General features: G+C 42.3%; 1 protein-coding gene across 1 annotated transcript in view; it reads left to right on the forward strand.

Moving 5' to 3' along the window:
- The window catches only part of KCNQ4 (potassium voltage-gated channel subfamily Q member 4), a 97,338-nt gene that overhangs the window by 46,606 nt on the left and 28,051 nt on the right, over window positions 1-22,681 (forward strand). Inside the window, exons 2-7 of the mRNA XM_015831683.1 lie at window positions 4,241-4,331; window positions 11,491-11,617; window positions 13,972-14,147; window positions 16,553-16,678; window positions 18,423-18,533; window positions 19,887-19,982. Coding sequence (XP_015687169.1) covers window positions 4,241-4,331; window positions 11,491-11,617; window positions 13,972-14,147; window positions 16,553-16,678; window positions 18,423-18,533; window positions 19,887-19,982 — 727 coding nt within the window. The remainder of the gene's footprint in view (window positions 1-4,240; window positions 4,332-11,490; window positions 11,618-13,971; window positions 14,148-16,552; window positions 16,679-18,422; window positions 18,534-19,886; window positions 19,983-22,681) is intronic.

The following is a 22,681-nucleotide window of genomic DNA, read 5'->3' on the forward strand; positions in this document are numbered from 1 at the left end:
ACTTCCAGTGTTGGAGCATTCACCGCTTCTGGAGGCAGGTTGTTCCACTGGTTAATTGTTCTAACTGTCAGGAAGTTTCTCCTTAGTTCTAGGTTGCTTCTCTCCTTGATCAGTTTCCACCCATTGCTTCTCGTCCTGCCTTCAGGCGCTTTGGAGAAGAGCTTGACTCCCTCTTCTTTGGGGCAGCCCCTGAGATATTGGAAGGCTGCTATCATGTCCCCCCCTCGTCCTTCTCTTCGTTAAACTAGACATACCCAATTCCAGCAACCGTTCCTTATATGACAGTATAATAACAGAGGATGTAGCTGGAGAGATTTCTTTTGTTTTATTTCTTAGGGAAAGGGATAAGTTAGAATATAAAATGGATTCATTTGATTAAGGTTAAATATATATATATATATATATATATATATATATATATATATATATATATATATATATATATATATATATATATATATATATATATATATATATATATATATATATATATCTTGGGTTTTTTTCTGGTAGCCCTAAAAGAGTTTTGCTGGTTAGGGCTGAGTAATATGTTTTTACAATTGTTTTGATTGGTAAGAAATGGATGAAGGGAAGAAGAGGTGTTTTTTTTTTAAAAAAAATAAAAAACTAGAGAAGGTGTTAAGCTACCGAGATCGTTTAATATTTGTCTGAATGGAGGAGAAAATTATTTTTTTAAATATCTTTTCTCTTGTTCTTTTTCTCTTATTTTCTTTTTCTCTGCACTGATCCCTTAATTTTCTTTGCTGTTTAAATTCTTCTTACTTTGTGTTAAATGTGTTCTAATTCCACAATCTCTGTCCTTTCCTCTCTTCTTGTCCCTCTTAGAAGCTTTTGCAGTCTCTGTTTCCACATCCTGCTAAAACCATGGAGATTTCTCCTGGCTGCCTTTTCCTGCCTTTCATCAGGATCCCCCCTTCTTTCCTTTGTCAAAGAGAAATGCAAAGACACTGATCTATTTCGCTTGACGGCAGGTTTTCTCAGCTTTTAGAAATAACTGGGTATCGACAGAATTGAAATCCGGTGGGTTTGAATTTCAGGCATGGCCTTTTCCAACTCAGCATGAAATGAGTTTCAAATCTCTTTTTTCAGCACCTTTCGGCCTGGGCTTCAGTTTCCAACTTGGTGCAAGATGCCGTCCACAGGCGCCAAAGTATCTGACTCACATTTCTTTAGTATTTCCAACAAAATGAATGCTGCTGCCTGCTTTTGTTTATACTGTCAGAGGAAGGAAGGAAGGAAGGAAGGAAGGAAAGAAGGAAGGAAGGAAGGAAGGAAGGAAGGAAGGAAGGAAGGAAGGAAGGAAGGAAGGAAGGAAGGAAGGAAGGAAGGAAGGAAGGAAGGAACAACCTGCCTCCAGAAGATGTGAATGCATCAACACTGGAAGTTTTTAAGAAGAGACTGGACAGCCATTTGTCTGAAATGGTGTAGAGTTTCCTGCCTGAGCAGGGGGTTGGACTAGATGATCTCCAAGGTCCCTTCCAACTTTATTATTATTATTATTATTGAAGGGAGGGAGGGAGGGAAGGAGAGAGGAAAGAAGGAAAAGAAAGAAGGAAGGGAGGAAGGGAGGAAGGAAGGAGGAAGGAAAAGAAGGAAGGAATAAGGGAAGGAAGGAAGGACAAAGAAAGGAAGGGAGGGAGGAAGAAAGAAGGAAGGAAGGAAAGAGGAAGGAAGGAAAAGAAAGAAGAACTAAAAGAGAGAGAGAGAAAGAAAGAAAGAAAGAAAGAAAAAGAAAGAAAGAAAGAAAGAAAGAAAGAAAGAAAGAAAGAAAGAAAGAAAGAAAGAAGGAAGAAAAACAGAGGTAGGTCCTCCTGACATTTTCCATACCATAACTTGAAACACTCAAATATTTCTTTAACATTTCAAATATGATTTGAAACCAAAAAAGATTTTAGGTCCAGTCATGGGGAGGAATGTTGTTTTTCCTTATTCTTTAAAATTATTAAATGCTTTTTTAAAAAAAATCAAAGCAGTTTACTGTAACAAAGAGATAGAACCAACAATAACTCACCTAATCAGTTGGAGCTAGTAAAATAGCCAGCAGACAGGCTGGAAAGCTCAACAAGTGAGTCATAAAAAACATACCTCAAGTCAGAAAAGATTCATACAGGCAGATTTGAAACGGTGAAATGTTTATTATCTGGGGGGAAAATGTTGGAAGGTGTTTCCCAAGCTGCTCAAAGTTTGCATTCACACTTAATTTGGTTCCTGAATTAGCCTTCCTCCTGGATTTGCTCAATACTTTGAAAATCAACCAACCAGATAAGGTGGATTCTCTCAACATGCCGAATCAGAAAATGAAAAGATTAAGCCAAGATGAAAACTGATCTAGTTTGGTATTTGTGAAACCCTCTGCCAGACGCAAAGACTCAAGATGATTTGTAAGGTTACAGCACATAAGATTTATTCAAGTTTACACACAAGACTCTAGTCAACTAACAACCAATGCTAAACTGGTGCTTAATAAGGCTCAACAGATTTTAAGGGGGAGCTGGATTAGACTCTGTTGTGACAATGCAAGGATTCTAAACTTAGGTTCTCCTGCTTGAGCGGGCAATTGGACTAGAAGATCTCCAAGATCCCTTCCAGCTCTATTCTATTCTACTCTTTCCATGTAATTCCCCTAGGGACCGTTTGTAACAAGCAGACTGAAAATGCAATTGTCAATGATCCTCTTTCCAGCAGTTTGTGGATTTTTTTTTTTAAAATAGCTAACGGCCACTACCGGATCTTTATTTACAATGGAGGAATGGTTGGTGAAGTTGACAGAATTTGCAGAGATGGAAAAAAATTGACTTGTTGATTAAGGAAAAGACAATAGCTACATTTGTTAGTGACTGGAAACACTTTATGGATTTTTTTTTTGCTGAAAATGGAAAAAATGGACTTATGATTGATGGGTTTGTTGATGAGAAAGGGTAGAATATGGAAAGAAGGGAGATGTGATATAAACTTAGGAAGATAGAAAATATAAATGCATTTATAACTACTGTGTAGTTGGAAGTCACTCCTTCATATTTTTTTTCTTTCTTTTTTCTATTTTTTTTATTACTTTCTTATCACTTTACTTTCTTTTTGTATTGTTTTTACTTTTCAAAAATTTGTATTGTTTTTACTTTTCAAAAAACTTCTTTAATAGTAGTCATTGCAGCATCTTTGCAGTGTTTTGATTGTATGTTGTGTGTTTCCCTTTCACTGTTTTGATTGTATGTTGTGTGTTTCCCTTTCACTCTTCTGCCCTTCTGGTCATCAGTATTTGCCTGATAAAATACATTTCACAGCTCTGGTGTTGGTTTCCTCAAGCATGACCTTCATCTATCTCTGTTTTTCCAAACTTGTCAACTTTAAGATGTGTGGACTGCAGCTCCCAAAATTCCCAGGCGGAGGAATTCTGGGAGTTGAAGTCCACACATTTTAAAGTTGCCAAGTTTGAGAAACACTGATCTAGACCAAGTTCAGTCATGGAGCTCCTCTCTCTCAGCCTAGCCATCCTACTTGGCCGCATTAAGTTGTCCCATTCTGCACCGAGATGGCTATCCATCCTCTGTCTGAATCCATTCAATAAAGGGAAGTCTGTTCCATGTCTGGGGATATGGTTCTCTTATCCAAAAGATCTTACTTCTCCAGTTCCACAGCTCCCAATCTTCTCTATATCTGTTGCATTTTTCCCCCAGTATCTTTCAAAAAACGCAGTGTCCAGAATTGGACAAATACTCAAGACGGGAGCCAACAAATGCCGAATAAAGTAGAGTTAATACATCTTACAAGCATATATTTATTATTACAGTCTAAAACCGACATTTTTTTGCAGCCGGGTTACATTCCTGATTCACATTCAGCCCTCGATCAAATGCCCTTGTAACGTTCTATTTGCGCATAACTAGCGTCCAGCTGTAGTTGTGGGTTTGACTTCTTTCTCCAAGTGAAGATGTTTGCATTTGTGTCTCTCAGGTTTCACTTTGCTGTTTTCAGGACATTTCCCTAACCTCTTCAGATCCTTTGGAGTTTTGTTTTTGTTTTTTCCAATTATGGGTTGGGATCCCCAGAGGATCACGAGAAGCTTTGCGCAGTTTGAGTGGGAACACTGGCCTAACTCACTCCAAGATTTGATTCTCAAACAAGTTGTGGTACCAGAAAGTCTTGTGTTCACATGACCACAAGAATTCTCGGGGTTTCTGGCTTGGGCTAACCCATGTTCTCCTCCTTTTTGTTCTTGCAGATTTATCCTGGTCTTCAGCTGTCTGATTTTATCTGTGTTTTCAACTATTCCCGAGCATCACACATTTGCCAATGAGTATCTCTTCATCCTGGTAAGGGACAGCTCCTCCTTCTTTCTTCAGCAACCTTCTGAGATTTTTCTCCTTATGTTGTTTGGTTAAAGCCATACTCAGTCATCTGAGGCTCCACATGTTCTGAGAAACCAGCCATTGTCTCAGCCTGCTGGTTGAATGGCGGTTCTTTGAGCATTGCCTGGGAAGTGACTCATGCGCATTTTGCTTTAGTAACTGAGCTTTACAGTTTAGTGCAGGGGTGGGTGTCAAACTCAATTTCATTGAGGGCTGCATCAGCATTGCGGTTGCCCTCAGGGGGCCGAGTGGGTGTGGCCGGGGTGGGTGCAGCCTACTGGGTGGGCGTGGATGGAGTATGTGTGGCCTACTGGGTGGGCATGGCCAGCTCTACATCGTTCGCGTCAAGGGTGCCTGTGGGGGCCTGGGCATGATTGGGGTAGATCTGAGGGTCTCTGGCAGAAGGGGGGGGACCGGGGCAAGCGCCAAGGCATGGTCTACTGGAGGAGCCTCACTGTTCCTCTCAGACCATGCAGAGGGGGGAGGCTTATGGAGCTAAGACTGAATGTGTTTCAGCATAGATGGCCACCACAAAATTGTACATTGGCCCCCGGCCGGCCTGGGCCAGGGCCAAGGCAGCGGCGGCCGTTCCCTCACTGTTTCCAGGATGGCTTCGTGGGCCACATGAAACCACTTCACGGGCCGCATCCAGCCCCCGGGCCTTGTGTTTGACACGTCTGGTTTAGTGCATTGTGAACCCAACTTCTCTGTAGAAACATATGGGGGAGAGAAGTTCTTATAGTCATTGCTTTTGATTGCTACAGAAGGGATGAGATTGGGCAAGTTTCTCAACTTCGGCTGCTTTAAAATGTATGGATTTCTTTACTCCCGGAATTCCCCAGCATATAAATATGTAGTATTTATTTATTTAGCTGGACTGGCTCTGTTGAGCTAACACGACAGTAAAAACAGTCAATAAAAAGGACCATTAAAAATTTAAAAAGCCCAGACATACCATCTGCTTGTCAAGCCCTATCATAGCCTCTTCCAAGATGGGTGCATTTAGCATCCTAGCCTGGATGCCTGAGGGAAAAACAGGTTTTTAATGCTGTATAAAAAGCCAGCAGGGCTAGGACAAAATGAACCTCTGGAGACTAGAGGTATCAGTTGCAAATCATTCAGTTTCAAATAACCTGTCAGCCCTCTCAGGTAAACAAGACAGGAAACGGACACAATGAGCTAATTCAGTGTTATCGTAAGGCTACATTAGCAGAATCTTACAAGTCTGAAAGCACACATCTCCTGCCATCTCTTTCACAGCCAGAGAAATTAGCTGTTAGGATACAGGAAGATCTGGACAGACTTGAACACTGGGCGCTATCTAACAAAATGAAATTCAATGGTGAAAAAAGTAAGGTTCTACATTTAGGCAAGAAAAACCAAATGTACGGGTATAGTATAGGGGGTACCTTGCTCAATAGTAGTAACTGTGAGAGGGATCTTGGAGTCCTAGTGGACAATCACCTAAATATGAGCCAGCCGTGTGCTGCAGCTGCCAAAAAAGCCAACACAGTGCTAGGCTGCATTAACAGAGGGATAGAATCAAGATCACGTAAAGTGTTAATGCCACTTTAAAATGACTTGGTAAGGCCACACTTGGAATACTGCATCCAGTTTTGGTCACCACGATATAAAAAAGATGTTGAGACTCTAGAAAGAGTGCAGAGAAGAGCAACAAAGATGATCAGGGGACTGGAGGCTAAAACATATAAGGAACGGTTGCTGGAATTGGTTATGTCTAGTTTAACGAAGAGAAGGATGAGGGGGACATGATAGCAGTGTTCCAGTATCTCAGGGGCTGCCCCAAAGAAGAGGGAGTCAAGCTATTCTCCAAAGCGCCTGAAGGCAGGACAAGAAGCAACGGATGGAAACTAACCAAGGAGAGAAGCAACCTAGAACTAAGGAGAAACTTCCTGACAGTTAGAACAATTAACCAGTGGAACAACCTGCCTCCAGAAGTGGTGAATGCTCCAACACTGGAAGTTTTTAAGAAGAAACTTGAGTTTCAACTTCAGGATCTGGCCTTCTAAAGAGCAGTCGGGGTTGATCTCCCCTAGGACTGACCGGTTTGATCGCCTTGCAGTCCAGGGGGCCTCGCAGGAGTCTTCTTCAGCACCATAGTTCAAAGGCCTCCATACTTTGGCGCTCAGCCTTTCTTATGGTTCAACTTTCACATCCATACATTGCAACTGGGAAAACCATGGCCTTGACTATACGCACTTTTGTTGGCAGGGTGATGTCTCTGCTTTTTAGTATGCGGTCTAGATTTGCCTAGTGCATTGAATTTTGATCACGTAACCGCAGGGATGCTGAGATGATTACAACTCTGGGAACTGGTCATAATTCATTTTTTCCTCCCAATGCCGTCATAACTTCAAATGCTCACTGAAGAAATGGTCGTAAGTCAAGGACTACCAGTACAGCATTTGGGAAGGACGAGGTAACCCTTTTCCGCTCCAGTGCAGCCACCCCCCCTTTGCTATTAGCCCTAAAAAGGAAATCTCCCATTGACACTAATGAAAGGTTATGGCTGGGATTAATAGCTGTGTGTGGGAGAAAGTTAAAAGGGAGAGACTGATTTGGCAAGACTGGGGGGGGGGGAAGGAAACCTCTGTCCTCACGGTAGGCGTGTCGCAGCCCCTAGCAGAAAAGGCATACTTTGTGGCAGAAGGAGAGGGATATAACTGTTTATTAGATCCTTTAATTATTGATTTATTTCTCTAGTATCAAAGGGATGCCTGGCGTGTTTGTCAGAAAGCAGCAGTTTAAGGGGCACGCTCCAATTGACCTATTAAAGACAGTGAGAGTTTGAGTTTGGGCTTGTTTGCAGATGGATTTAAGAAGCTGCTGCAGAAATGAGAATTTTAAAGCCCCTGCAAGGCAAGGCAGCAAGGGCAATGAGGTGGTACTGATTGGGGAAGGAGAACTCCTCAGAGAGGAGTTGGATGATGAAGCTGGAAAAGTGAACATAATTGTCGGGGAGGTGCCAGGAAAAACAGAGAGATGGATGAAGGGACCGGTCTGCAATTAAGGGACAAGGAACTGCCAAGCAGGGAGAGGAAGGACACCAGATGGACCTGACAGGGTTAGAAAGTGAAGAGGCCAGAAAGGAGACAAGGGATGATCAACGAAGACATGAGTCAGAGTTCAACAATAAATAAATAATAATAATCCTCGCAGCATTCAGAAACCCTCAGTGAAGCCTTCCCTGTTGGAAATGGGACGATCTCTTACTATGTCTTGGGAAGGGAAGAAGGACAGTCCCGTTTCATAGAAGGGACAGGCTGGAAGAAGAAAGACAAATAGTTTGAATGTTTCAGCCATCAGCACAACTTGCTTGTTTTCATCTGCACAGGGGAAAAAAAACAAGTGACAGTTGGAAGGAAGGAAGGAAGGAAGGAAGGAAAGAAAGAAGGAAAGAAGGAAGGAAGGAAGGAAGGAAGGAAGGAAGGAAGGAAGGAAGGAAGGAAGGAAGGAAGGAAGGAAGGAAAGAAGGAGGAAGGCAAATCTCAGAAAGAAAGATATCTCTCTTTTTTAGCAACTTTCCCCCAAACTCTCAAAAAGAGCTGACGCTGGTTTTCTTCTAACTGAGATGAAAACTAAATTAAGAAGGTCCGTGTGACTTTCCCATAGTAAGCAAAATAGGTACCTGTTTGTACAAAAATAGAGAGGGAGGTGACAAGGAGGCCACAGCTGACACTGCAGGAAAACAGGCCTTTTCTGATTCATGCAAAGAGGGCTGCAGCGAGACCAGTTGGGGGGCAAGACCGCAGGTCCAGTTTTTTGTTTTTCCCATTGGACCAGGAATGATGGACATTTGTGCCAGAGCCCGCCATCCAGGAGAAAAGCCAGTGGTGGAGCCCTTACTTTGAATGCAGCTTCAGGTAGGCCTGGGAAGATGGCGCCATCTATCTATATATAAATAAAAATGTAAATGTTCGTTTGTTCAAAATCTTAAATCTCCGAAAGTTCTTCACCGATTGCTTTGAAATTTTAACACAACGTTGCATTTGAATACGCGCGTGTTTTTATATACCTATATTATATAGATGTCACACCTGTGACAGGTAAAAACATGCTTTTTTTGAAAAACAGCGCCATCTGTTGGACGTAAAAGCAACACACGCAACGATTTTACCATTCCATTTCAATGTTTCCGATTTACGATCCATTTACGATTTCCAAATTTCCAATTTTACGATTCCATTTCAATGTTTCCGATTGCATTGTTAAATTGAATTTTCATAGATTTCGATTTATTTTCATTTTGATTGAATTATTTCGTGTGACATTGCGTTGGAATTGATGCACAGACAATGGAACAACAAAAAATATTGTATACCCACAAGCATTGTGAAATTAAACCTATTAGAAATGTGCACTTTCTCTTTTTTCTTTCTTTTCCATTTAACCAGACTGAGCCACAGCAACGCGTGGCCGGGTACAGCTAGTTAAGAATAAAAATAATAAGACGCATCTGCTGTTCAAAATAATCAGATGATGCATATACAGAAATAATCAAATAATAATCAAATCGTAGCGTTAACCTGTGACAAAGAACTGAGGAATAAATAGAAAAACATTAAGAGAAGAGAAACTCTTGATCCTGGAAAGACATAAAAAAAAGGATGCCAGACTAGCCCAAGAGATGGAAGATTGCAGAATCAGTTTCTGGATTTAGTGCATCAATTTAATGCTGTCATCAAAAGGATTGATTGATTGACCCTCATTTAGAATCCACCTCCCATCATCTTTAAACACAGACTGTATTAGCTAACCAGATAAGAAGGAGAACTCAGAAACAAGAGAGTTGATCCCTCAGGTAGTTGATCCCTCAGGATTCTCCTTCAACTCTGTTGACTTCTCCTGTTCCCACCACCCCACTTCTCTCCAATGTTCTCTTCCCCACCTTATATGGTCACTTTATATCTTATCGGACCTGAATTATCCATCCTTTGTAGCCTCCCATTTACCCCAGTTTACTTGAGTAATTCAAGGCAGGGCAAAAACCTCATAATCGGCCGACCAGTTGGTATTAGCCCCAGGCAACTTCTGAAAAGGCCACGTCAGGAATTATTGTTCCCCAGGGAACGTGGCACCCATGGAGGCCTTTGCATGCCAAGTTTTCTCCCGACGTGTCCCCAAAATGTCTGTTCAAAAGTGAATTTGCAGTAGCAGCATGAAATGCCACCCTTTGCTCCATAGACGTCTTTGCTGAGGTCCTGCCTTTGTGTAGGGAGGATCAATGAGTTGCAACGAGCACATTTATATTTAGCAAACAGCTCCCTATGCTATCCTGCCCTTTTGGAGTCCTCGTTTCTGATTGCGGCCTCTATGCGGTCTGGTCAAAATGCTGGGTCATTAACACCACGGTTGCAACTATAAAAAAGAAGAAGAGAGAGGGAAAGAGTTCCTTGATAAGAAGAACAGAAGTAGAGTTTTATCTGACCTTTCCTGTGACAAGTTTTTCCAAGTCAGCGGAAATTCAGATTGCTGAATGCCTTTGGAAAACGGGCAAACGAGTTGTGAAATTCACAGGTTTTCCTTGTGGTTTATTCGACCCGGCCTTTAATATTCCAAGGTAGAATATCTTTCCCCTTTATCTTTTTAGTTTGTTTTATTTGCCACCTTTAAAATACAGAAAATATTTCCAAAAGGAAAAGAAAGAAGAGAATGCGCAGACAGATGTGGAGGGACGAGGAGAAAACTTAAAAAGGAAACGGCAAAAACATCATGTTGGGTATGGGAAATGATTCTGCCTAATGTTTCAAGACACGCTTAAACCTTGAGCACACCGAACAATATTGATTCGTCTTTGTGCTACATCAATAAGAGTCAGTTTGTAAACAAAAAGCGACCCTGTTATTAGCCATCCTGGATATTAAATCTGAGCTCAAGCTGTCATCCCGACATTGAACAGTGAGCCCCACTGCTGCCCCCAATTAAATGCTCAAGTCTTCATACAGTGATACATCCATAAGTCTTCCCCTCGCAATTTGAAAGTGTGCCCACATCTTTAAAGGTATTGATCTTTTTTTGACCAACTGAACTCACTGATGGATTTTGAATCGAAACAGGGCAATGTTGGGACAGACCCATCTCCTATGAGTAAGTCTTCTGTCAGCCATTTTACACTTTTCAGTAATGAGGAGGTTGCGCAATGGGATGACTTTGGGAGACAGGAGAAAGAGTCACAGACTGGACAACTTGCATGTGTAATGTATCTTAGTCCACAAAAGGAGGGAGGACACCGGAAGCCTTTTGGAAGGGACTCTCTCTATTTTTCCAGAGAGTAAAAGGAAAGGATGAGAGAAATGTGTTCAGTCTCTTGTTGTAACTCTAAAGTAAAGACAGGGCTAGGGATCTTTGTGGTGCTTCTTGTCCGGACTGCCTCAAAGGGCCAACAGGTCGACAGCCAGGCCTTTAAAAAGTTCTCATGAGGATAATGTGGGGGAAAAAAATCTTTTGTTTGAATTATTCTCTTATGATCATAAGAAACATTCTGAATATTCTATAACAGTATTTGCCACTGGTTTGTTAATACGGGACAGTCCAGTTCTTTATTCCAGAATTCTTGCAAATAATCTCTTAGTAATATTTTTTATATATTAAAATATACTGCTGATTGAAGAAACTATCTACCATCTATCTATCTCCCCCCACACATTCTTTCATCTATCTGTCTGTCTGTCTGTCTACCTACCTACCTACCCTCCCACCCACCCAATTCTTTCTATCTATCTATCTATCTATCTATCTATCTATCTATCTATCTATCTATCTATCTATCTATCTATCTCTATCCATCCATCCATCCATCCATCTACCTACCTACCTACCTACCTACCTACCTACCCACCCAATTCCATCCATCCATCCATCCATCTATCTACCTATCTACCAACCTACCTATCTACCTATCTACCTATCTACCTATCTACCTATCTACCTATCTACCTATCTACCTATCTACCTATCTACCTATCTACATGCTGTTCCTGCTGCACAGTTCTTGTTCTAAAGTCCTTCAAGTAAGTTGGGGTTTCTGTGACCACTCTTTCTGCCTGCCCTCCGTGCATAAAACCTCACATTGGATTTTTCTGCCCTTCTTTTCTCCTTGTAGGAATTTGTCATGATTGTTGTTTTTGGAGTGGAATACATTGTCCGTGTCTGGTCGGCGGGCTGCTGCTGTCGTTATCGAGGATGGCAAGGTCGCTTCCGGTTTGCCCGCAAACCTTTTTGTGTCATCGGTAAGCATCTGATGGGGATGGGGAGGCACGTCAGAAGGATTCTTGTTGCGCCCCATCATTATTGGGGGGAAGAGGAGGAACGAGAATGGAAAAAGTTCCATTATCCTGTACTCCAGACAGCTGTGACATCTATCATTTGTAGTTGTAGATTCATATTGGTTACATTCACACAACACATGGAGTTGTCCTATTTTCTGGATATGTTCAATGCATTGAACCATATATTGATAAACACAACCCCTAAACAGAAACTACAGCTTGATGCTTACTCTAGATACTTAGCATGATGACTTCCAGGTACGTAAGATGACCTCTAGACCAGTGGTTCTCAACCTGTGGGTCGGGACCCCATTTGGGGTCGATCGACCATTTCACCGGGGTCGCCAAGCAAGGCTGTCCGCCATTTTTTTTGTCCGCCATTTTTTCCCCTTTTCCGGCGGGTGCCTTACCTCCCTTGGGCTGGGCCAGCTGGTGGTCGGCCTGCTCCGTCTCTGCCACTTGCCAGCTATGCCTCGGCCGGCACAGGGGGTGGAACCACACATGCGCGGCACTCCCAGACAGGGAAAGTCCTCGACTTACGACCGGTTTAGTCCTCGACTTACGACCAGTTTAGTCCTCGACTTACGACCGGTTGGGGGTCGCAGCATTAAAAAGGTTGAGAACCACTGCTCTAGACCGATGATTTCAAAGTTTGTAAGATTTCAATTCCAGTCATTTGAAAAAGTTGCTTGTGTTTAAATTCAGCAACACCAAGAAAGCCCATCTGCAGACTTTCTTGTCTGCCCACCAGATATATAAGCTATATCACTTAATTCTCCCTCACTCAAAGTCATCTGAACTATGCAGTTCATGGAGTTTATATAACCTCAAGCAGGCATCTGGCAAGGGTTCCCTTTTTCCATTTGAGTAACAGATGAAAGCACTTGGGCAACTTGGTCTGCATAGGAACTAAATGGGGTTGGATCTATTTAGGACTTGGCTAGGACAGGACCAGGGAATATTACGGTTGAAGGCTAGGCAAAGATGTTGAGAAAAACTTGCTGGAAGACAGCAATGGAAAACCACTTCTGTATTGTCACCAAAAACACTGACATAGCTTATCCATGAATCTTCCAGGAAGATGTGCTTGAAGGTGAATTGACTAGGTTACCAGGATGAAATACCACGTTCTCTTTAAATCAGAGAAAGTAGGTGGGACAGGATTGGTAGCAGGATATTCTTGGGGCCAAGATGGGAAGACACCTTTGGCCCATTGTTGTGGTCATCAGAAAAGTCTAGATGCCAGAAACACACCTGGTCCTCTAAGATCAAGTGAATTATCTTCTTCTCAAGCCTGGGACAAACCTGGGCTTGTCTTTCTGATAGGTGCATAATTGTTAAGAAAAGGCTTAATTATTTCTACCCAGCCATTGACAAGATTTTAAAAGACTGGATGTTTTTGTTGTGCAAAAAACCTTGATGTAATCTCAGATAGCTCTACTCTGTGATATAGTTGTAGAGATGGTGCCTTTCATCTCCCAGCTGCCATTTTTCCCTCTCCTGATCAACCATGGTTCTCTGGATACCCAGAGGCTATTTCAGACCACAGTTGTTTTTGACTATTGACTTTGAACCCTTGACTGACACTTTAAGTCCCCCCAGCTAATATATATTTTAAGGTTCCCTAGGGATTTGAGAAATAAGGAACGGTTGCTGGAATTGGGTATGTCTAGTTTAACGAAGAGAAGGACGAGGGGGGACATGATAGCAGTGTTCCAGTAACTCAGGGGCTGCCCCAAAGAAGAGGGAGTCAAGCTCTTCTCCAAAGCGCCTGAAGGCAGGACAAGAAGCAACGGGTGGAAACTGATCAAGGAGAGAAGCAACCTAGAACTAAGGAGAAACTTCCTGACAGTTAGAACAATTAACCAGTGGAACAACCTGCCTCCAGAAGCGGTGAATGCTCCAACACTGGAAGTTTTTAAGAAGAAACTGGACAGCCATTTGTCCGAAATGGTATAGGGTTACCTGCCTGAGCCAGGGGGTTGGACTTGATGACCTCCAAGGTCCCTTCCAACTTTATTATTATTATTATTATTAAATAGCCAAATGGCACAGAAGAGCAACCTCGTATTTTGGAGAACATCATATATTTCATCTGATTTTGTAATTCAAAGGCATGTTTTTCTCCACTCCCATAGGGGGATAACAAGTCTAAAGGGGTGCTTGATCCAAGGGTGACTTTTAGTTCTTCTTTGAAGTTGGTTTCTTTGCTTTGCACCCGAGGAACTGATGTCTGTGCAATGCACCCATCAAGCTACTGCTTGGACCACAGGTCGTAAGTTGCCTTCTCTTTCCTTTCTCTTCCTGTGCTTCAGATTTCATCGTCTTTATTGCTTCTCTGGCCGTCATTGCAGCTGGCACCCAGGGGAACATCTTTGCTACCTCGGCCCTACGCAGCATGCGCTTCCTGCAGATCTTACGCATGGTGCGCATGGACCGCCGTGGCGGTACTTGGAAGCTTCTTGGCTCAGTGGTCTATGCCCATAGCAAGGTGAGTCCCTGGAGGCAGGTCAGCCCAAGCGAAGCCCAGGAATCTGCTCTCAGAGATGGGAATAAAGACACCTGCTTTTTTCTTCTGTTTCCATTTTGGGAGAGGGAATTGCAGGAGTAACCGAATACACATTATGAAAGAGCAGGAGAAAAAAAGATTTCAACCTCTGCATGCATATGGACCCAGATTCTCCTTGGTTGTAGAAGCTGACCTTTGTAGAATAGAATAGAATAGAATAGAATAGAATAGAATAGAATAGAATAGAATAGAATAGAATAGAATAGAATAGAATTGAATTAGATTTAGATTTAGATTTAGATTTAGATTTAGATTTAGAATTAGAATTAGAATTAGAATTAGAATTAGAATTAGAATTAGAATTAGAATAGATATTGGAATATAGAATAGGATAGAATAGAATAGAACAGAATAAGAATAAGAATAGAATAGAATAGAATAGAATAGAATAGAATAGAATAGAATAGAATAGAATAGAATAGAATAGAATAGAATTAAAATAGATATTGGAATATAGAATAGGATAGAATAGAATAGAATTAGAATAGAATAGAACAGAACAGAACAGAATAAGAATAGAATATAATTAGAACAGAACAGAATAGAATAGAATAGAAACTTTTTTGTCCCTTTGAATGTTCACTAATCGGCATACATTAAAATGAAATTTTGTTGCCTACAGCTCTGAAAGAGTCACCACCTCTGATATACCCTTCATAAACATGACAAAAATAAATAAATAAATACCAAATTATACATATACCCGTATATAATATACAACACAGAGAAACAACACAATCCAGTTCAGATTAAGTATCCACGTGCATGGCGAGAGAAACGAATCTTGCGAGTTTACCAGACGGATGGCAGAGGGAGCAAAGCTATTACAGTGTAGTCCTTGTCAGAACCAGATTGCTTTTTCTGTGCAGTGATGTGACTTAATTTGCTCCACCCGGGTCCCGATTTTGCAAGACAGCACCAAGTTCCTGAGAGGAAATTGTTGAAATTTCCTGGAGGTATCTCTAACAAGTCCCTGCCTCCTTCTAAGAAAGCAGCTTTCAATTTAACTCTCTTCCCCAACTATCCCCATCCCCATCCCAATGCTGTGTGGTGGAAAATATTCAGGGGTTCCCTGGGACCAAGAAAAGATGGGCAGGCAGTTATTGCGGCACCTTGAGAAAGCGCAACTGGAAAACCTGGAGCGAACAGGGATTGTGCAAGTGTTGCGCAGCTCTGAAAGGCTTTCTCCGTAAGTGTGGCATTCTCTACAACAGTGGTTCTCAACCTTTTTAATGCCGCGACCCCAACTGGTCGTAAGTCGAGGACTAAACCGGTCGTAAGTCGAGGACTAAACCGGTCGTAAGTCGAGGACTAAACCGGTCGTAAGTCAAGGACTACCCAATCAGTCGTAAGTCGAGGACTTTCCCTGCCCGGGAGCGCCGCGCATGCGTGGTTCCGCCCCTGCGCCGGCCGAGGCGTAGCTGGCAAGCGGCAGAGACGGAGCAGGCCGACCACAAGCTGGCCCAGCCCAAGGGAGGTAAGGCATCCGCCGGAAAAGGGGGAAAAAATGGCGGACAGCCTTGCTTGGCGACCCCCGTGAAATGGTCGATCGACCCCAAATGGGGTTGCGACCCATAGGTTGAGAACCGCTGCTCTACAAAGTGGAAGCAATTAGAAAGGGACAGATGAAAGTATAGTGAGTAACATTACATCACGCTAGGGAAACCTCGCAATTCTCAAATGCCCCAGGGAATCAGCAGGTGTGTGCGCGTGTGTTGGTGTTGGTGTGTGTCTCTGTGGTAATACAAGAAAGTTCCATGATTCAGGCAGATGGTGCTTTTTTTTTCTTCTGCTAAAGTGACCTTTCTTGGCATTTTATTTAGCCCCGTGTCATCAATCCCGTATTACCATGAGGGATGAAAGGGGTCCATCAGTTGGCGTTCATGTCCAATTCCCAACTTTGCCTAGCTGTCCAATCACCCTGTCACTTCTACTTGCACCCTATCTACCTGCAAATGCACGCACAAGCCGGGTGCTTTCCCACAGTGTAGGAAAGTAGAGACTAAATGGGGTTTATTAGCTCCCTTGTCCCCTCAGCTTTCAGGTATGCAGACCGAACCTAAATGAAGCTTTTGCCTTCTCCTTAGCTATTCCAGTAGGCCAGGCTGGTGGAGAGTTGAAACTGGTCAACAGGACCAGAAACATTCAAATCCATCCACAGCTTGGAAGAGTAACCTTCCTTACAGGGGTGATGCCATTGGATAACATTGGAAGAAGGAGAACTATATATTCTGTTTTGGTGCGATAACAGTCGTTAGTTAGGTTTCTGTCTTCTCTCTTTGGTTTTGTTTGCTGAAAACTATTTTTTCTCTGGTGGGTTCCGGCAGGAGCTGATCACAGCATGGTACATTGGGTTCCTTGTCCTTATCTTTTCCTCCTTCCTGGTTTACCTGGTGGAAAAAGATGCCAATGATGATTTTCTCACCTATGCAGACTCCCTGTGGTGGGGTACGGTAAGTGTCAACGCTGCAAATACTGTATATTCTTGCTTTGACAATATGCAGAACTGTCTGGCATTTTTATAGTTAAACCAGGCAACAGAGAAAAGGGAGGAGAATAAGGATAGCCCGGGAAAAAGAAACCGGAAGTAAATCACATCTTCCAAGCTGATTGGAAGATGTGAACCATGACTCCAAAAGGGGGGGGGAATGCTTGGAATGTATATGCGTAATGGAAGAGAAGCCAGACCTAAGCATTTCCACCATGCTGTACTGACATCTCTGTAACCTTAATAAATGCTTTTAGGAGAAAATATGCCTGAAAGTCCTTTTAAGTGTTTTGTTAATCAGATACATGACAGTAAGTGTGCCTCCCCTTTTTTTAAAAAAACAAACAAACCTGTCCCCCCCCTTTTTTTTTTTGCTAAGCAAGAGGAAGAACTGAAAACCTAAGAACAAACTGACATGGGAATGAATAATAGAAAGCCACCAAAACATCAGGATTGGCATAGGATTGATTCAGGGCTATCCAGATATCCTGTATGAACTGGATATCTGTGTCCCTATTTGGGACCTCCAGCTGTGTTGGAACTGGAACTCCTGGAGATGCCTCCAATGCTAAGTTGGTATCCCAACTCACCAGTAGAACATCAAGTTGGGGATGGCTGATCTTCAAGATATGGACACGTGATAGGTAGCTACACTGGGAAACAAGCTGTGTAAACTGAAAGGTTGTAACCCAACCAGCAACTAGTACTGTCGTTACCTAACAGGAAGAGATACAGTATATCTCCTTTGTAAAATAGTTTTCTTTTTTCTGTCAAGAACCCTGTGCCATGCAGGCAATGGTGGGATTCAGCCGGTTCGCACTGGTTCGGTAGAACCGGTAGCTAAATTTTGTTGAGTTTGGAGAACCGGTTGAACCCATGCTGCTTTTGGAAGTCTGTTCTAGGCCTCGGAGGCCTGGAGGAGGTCTCCCAGGCCTAGAACGGCCTACCGGAAGTGCGTGGATGTCACTTCCGGAAGTACATTCTAGGCCTGGTGGAGGCCTCCAAGGCCTAGAACGGCCCACCAGGAGTGCGTTGATATCACTTCTGGAAGTCTGTTCTAGGCCTCGGAGGCCTGGAGGAGGCCTCCCAGGCCTAGAACGGCCTGCTGGAAGTGCGTGAATGTCACTTCCGGAAGTCCGTTCTAGGCCTCGGAGGCCCAGGCCTGCATCCACGCAGAGAACCAGATGTTAAGGTATTTGAATCCCACCATTGCATACAGGTATATTTTTTATTCAGATAAATCAATTGGGACAGGAATCAGGAGCAGTGGATTTTGCTGTTGGCCTAGAGGGATGGAAGATGCCAGGAAAGAAATGGTCACGGTATCAACCAATCAATAATATTTATTTGGACACTGACCAGCAAAAGTTAAAAAGAACAAAAACATGCAATAGTATACTAAGTAGCAGAATGAATCACAAAATATAGCATTTACTCACTCCTCTATTACTATGTTAGTACAGTTGTTACCTGGGTGATAAATCGAAAACATTCATAAGTATAAAATAAAAATAAAAACTATATATCCCCTATAATTTATTAGTTGTCCTGAACCCAAGGTAATATTTAAAACAAAGATGAATATGTCTTTAACCAGTTATATCTTGCTTTCATTGCAGCAACACCAAATTTAGCTACTGCACCTGTAATGAAGCCTGAAGGAGAAGGTTCCTATAAAATTTATCTGGCATCTCCTTCTGTGATTTCAGATCACACTCACCACTATCGGCTATGGGGACAAGGTTCCAAAAACATGGCTGGGCCGGGTGCTGACAGCCTGCTTCGCCTTGCTGGGAATCTCCTTCTTTGCCCTTCCTGCGGTGAGTCCCCCAGGAAAAACAAGACCCCTAGACTCCTTAGGGAACTAGTATTCTCCTAGGCCAGACTCAGGGCAGGAGATTGGCTGTGAATTGTGACAGAGAACATGGGCCTCTAGATGCAAGTTCTCATTCAACCATGGAATCTCACTAGGTAATTTCTGGTCCATCTGTCAGGTGCAAGAAACCAGAATAATTTCCTGAATTAAGCCAAAGCAGTTTCTTTATTGTTGATCACCCATATTAAAAGAATCTGGTCAGACTGGCTACATTCCCTTGGGAACCAGTAGATAAGGCTTCATTATTAGACCGATCTAGGATGTTTCCTCCAAGAGAGCAACTCTATGTAACATGCTTCTTTATGCAGGGCTCTCCTTTAGTTAGTAATTCCACCACCCCATCAGTCTCAGTTACAATCCACTCACAAAGGTGGTTTGGGGATAAAAATGAGCTATGATCTGACTCACACAATCCTGAGCTGGTCAGAGAAAAGTAGAAAGGTTCTCCTGAATGCCTGACTACATGAATGCATGTGTGTAATGGTCTGTCTCCTTAATCTCTTTCTGGGATATTTTAAAAACTTTTTAATATCCTTGGGGTTTTCAAGAATTCTGCCATTCAAGTAGTAACCAAGTTAGACCCAACTTAGCTTTTTTTTTAGATCAGCCTAAAATAGTTTTCTCAACAATGTCCAGTTCTTGGAGATTGCCTGGACAAGTCCCTGCAATTATCTTGGCAAGGTTTTTTTTTTAAAAATGGTTTGCCCTTGTCTCTTTCCAAGGGTTGAGAGAAAGTGACTGGCCCAAGGTCACCCAACTGGTTTTGTGTATAAGGCAGGCCTAGAACTCCCAGTCTCCCAGTTTCTAGCCTGGTGCTTCATTATGGTACCAAAGTGGCTCTCTCCAAGCTAGCTAGCTGCTGATAATTATCTGTAGTTTCTGTCTTTTTTCACAAAAAGGAGGAGAAAAAGAATTGCATAGTTATGGGCTTGTTGTCCCTATGAGCTGGCTGTCCGGAAGGTCTTTAAGCCGCTGAGAAGATGCTGAAATATTGGGACTCTCTTCGGCTTAGACATTTGGCCTCTCACCATCCTAGATAGTTGGCTTTTCCCTCAACAAATAGTACAACTTCTCCAATTTCTTAGACCTTCCTTTTAGTTCAGTGTTTCTCAACCTTGACAATTTTAAGGCATGTGGACTTCAACTCCCAGAATTCCACAGCCAGCAATGCTGGCTGTGGAATTCTGGAAGTTGAAGTCCACATGCCTTAAAATTGTCAAGGTTGAGAAACACTGTATTTAGTTGGAACTGAAGTGCTGTTCTGAAGAGTCCTGATGCTGTTTGTCTTTTCACACAGGGAATTCTAGGCTCAGGATTTGCTCTCAAAGTCCAAGAGCAACATCGACAAAAGCATTTTGAGAAGAGAAGGACACCTGCAGCAAATTTGATCCAGGTGAGTAAAAAAAAGGAACCTCCTGGATTTTTTTCTTTTTCTTCTCCTCCCGCCTTCCCTGCTTAAAGAATGTGACCAATGCTAGAAGCCAAGGAATGTCCGAATAAGTTTCTTTCCTCAAGCAATTGCAAGTTTGTGTTTTGTGGCTCCATTCCATAACTGCCAGATAATATTAACAAACTCATGCGTATTTGTGAAAAGCACAGCCTTGGACCCTTTGAAGTACTGCAGATATAGTGATGTGCCTACACACGCATGTCTGAATGTGGTGGCTGGACCTTCTATCTCTCTCTATCACAGTGTTTTTCAACCTGATAACTTGTAAGATGTGTGGATTTCAATTCCCAGAATTCTCCATGTAGTATGTCTGACTGGGGAATTCTGGTACCTGCAGTCTACATGTCTTCAAGTTGTCCAGGTTGAGAAACACTGCATAGCAAGTATCCCTAAGGTTTTCCTCAATGTGCCTTGTTTCACTTTCCTACATTCCTGGACTTATGAAGTACACTGTCCCAATCCTCTTTATCTGAATGACAAAATTCTTTTTTTCAGAGAAGAGAATTGGCAAAACTCCTTTCTTCTCTTAGCAGTTCAGTTGGCAGTTGGCACATGCCAGAGGCAAGTGGCTCTCTCTATTACGTGGACCGAGAGGTTTAGGTTTGATTGACAGGTCAGATTTACATTTTCCTGTAGCTCTTTCATTCCTGAACTTCTTACTTGGGATAGGACTACAGCTAAGGACAATTTAAGGTGTTCTCACTGCAAGGTTGGGTATGGGGGTAAAAGCAGCATCTGTAGTTAAGCTGGATAAAGGTGATGGCTTCTGACTTTTTTTCAGGGCAGTAGAATAAAAAGATCTATTACAATGGGAATAAAAGGACAGGTACTTTACACATAAAAATGTGCCATAAATAAAAAAGTACACTAAAACATAATCTATTGCTATTAAGGTAAATCATAAAATCCAATAAAATTGAATAAAACTGTTGGGTTTTATTTATTATTTCTTTCCACCCACCTTTATTATTTTTACAAATAACTCAAGGCGACAGGCATATCCAATGGACCTCTTCCTCCTAATTTTTGTTCCCGAAATCTCATTACTTTATCTGAGATGTTTTTTTCTAATGTGGCAATTGAAGAGGCATTGCTAATCCACAACTCAATCATTATCTGGAGTTTTCCAATGTTGTGTAATTATTGTTTTGGCTGCTGCGAAAAATTCAAGAGATAATAAGTTCTTTATTTTTAAGTGTATGGTTTTGTCTTGTAACAAAGTCTAATAAGCCTAACTCTGGAGAGCGTTCAATTCTTTGCTTAGTGATGAAATTTATCTCTGCAAAAAAAAAATCATCAAGGAGATATCACATGACCATCACAAATTAAAAAAAAATACTGGGTTGGTTTTTTTTTTGACAACCTTTCCAAGCATTTGCAAGAATAATTGCAAAGCGTACTGTTCTACTGCTGAGCAAGTAAATTTTCTAAAAAATCCTTGGAAGTCTTCATGACCCCCTGCCTTCCTCCAAACGTAGCTGAGACTCTGAGTTAGCAGTTTGCTTCTTCTTCTTCTTTCTTTAAATAAAAAAACATTTTTATTAAGAGAACATTTTATGTAAGATTTAGAAAGCTATGGAAACATAAAAAAGAAAGTAGGAAAAAAAAAGAAAGATATAAAAGAACAAGGGACAATAACCAAAGAAAAAGAAAGATAACTAAAGAAGTGACTTCTAATCTTCTTTGCAACCGTTACAAAATTGCGCATCGTGGTTCTCTTCCCCCCCACAAACAAACGTTTTCATCAATAAATCCCAAAGTCGCCAATTCATTTTTGTCCAGTTTCAGCAGAAAAAGTCCACAAAGGGTTTCCAGTTGTCTCTAAAAGTAACTGTTGTTCCCTCCTTAGTCAAACAAGCCAATTTTGCTTTTTCTATTAGCTCTGCCACCTTCACAATCCATTGTTCCATTATGGGCACTTCCGTATTCTTCTATCTTTGAGTTGTGCTTTGTGCAGTTCAGGGTAGATATAACACACACACACACACACCAGCCCCATCCTAAGCCATGACCTCCTTTCCAGTCCAACTTCCTTCTCCAGCCACAAGCACGAGTCCAAATCTTCTTTTCTGGCATCGTTGGCCGTGCACTTTATGTTGCAGAATCACGTCTGATCCAGCAACATTCTGCCCTCCTGTCTGGATTGGTTCCTTTGCTATTGTGGTCAGAAAGATGAAGCTTCTGACACCACGTTATCTCTGTGTTCCAGAGGATCCATGCAACAAAAGGTCTCCTTCTCGCAGCCTTGCCCTGCCATTCAACTCCTGGGCTGAGAGGCCTCCAACAACAGCTGGAAATGGATGGTGGGCAAGACAAAAAGGATGCACGCAGTTGTTTTGGCACACAAAACTATCTTAGGGACACAGCTCTGGCCTCCTCTTTCCTGAATGAGGATGCTGTCCTCTTCCCATCTGATACCCCTGGTCAATTCACGCCGCCTTCTTTTCCAGAGCAGATGAAAGGTCAGGATACGCCTGCCTGAGCTTTCTCCTTGATAATTAATCTCTAATGGAGTTTCCCCCCCACCTTCTCTCACTCACCCAGAAAAGGCTCAGCAGGAACAGCTCCACGTTTGGAGCTGCTGTGATTTGAGCGTTCTTGAGAGAGAGGGAGAGAGAGAAGATCTCCAGACATCCCTAGTA

This window comes from Protobothrops mucrosquamatus, unplaced genomic scaffold (assembly GCF_001527695.2).
Source record: "Protobothrops mucrosquamatus isolate PMUCROS unplaced genomic scaffold, P.Mucros_1.0 scaffold_273, whole genome shotgun sequence".
Lineage (NCBI taxonomy): Eukaryota > Metazoa > Chordata > Lepidosauria > Squamata > Viperidae > Protobothrops > Protobothrops mucrosquamatus.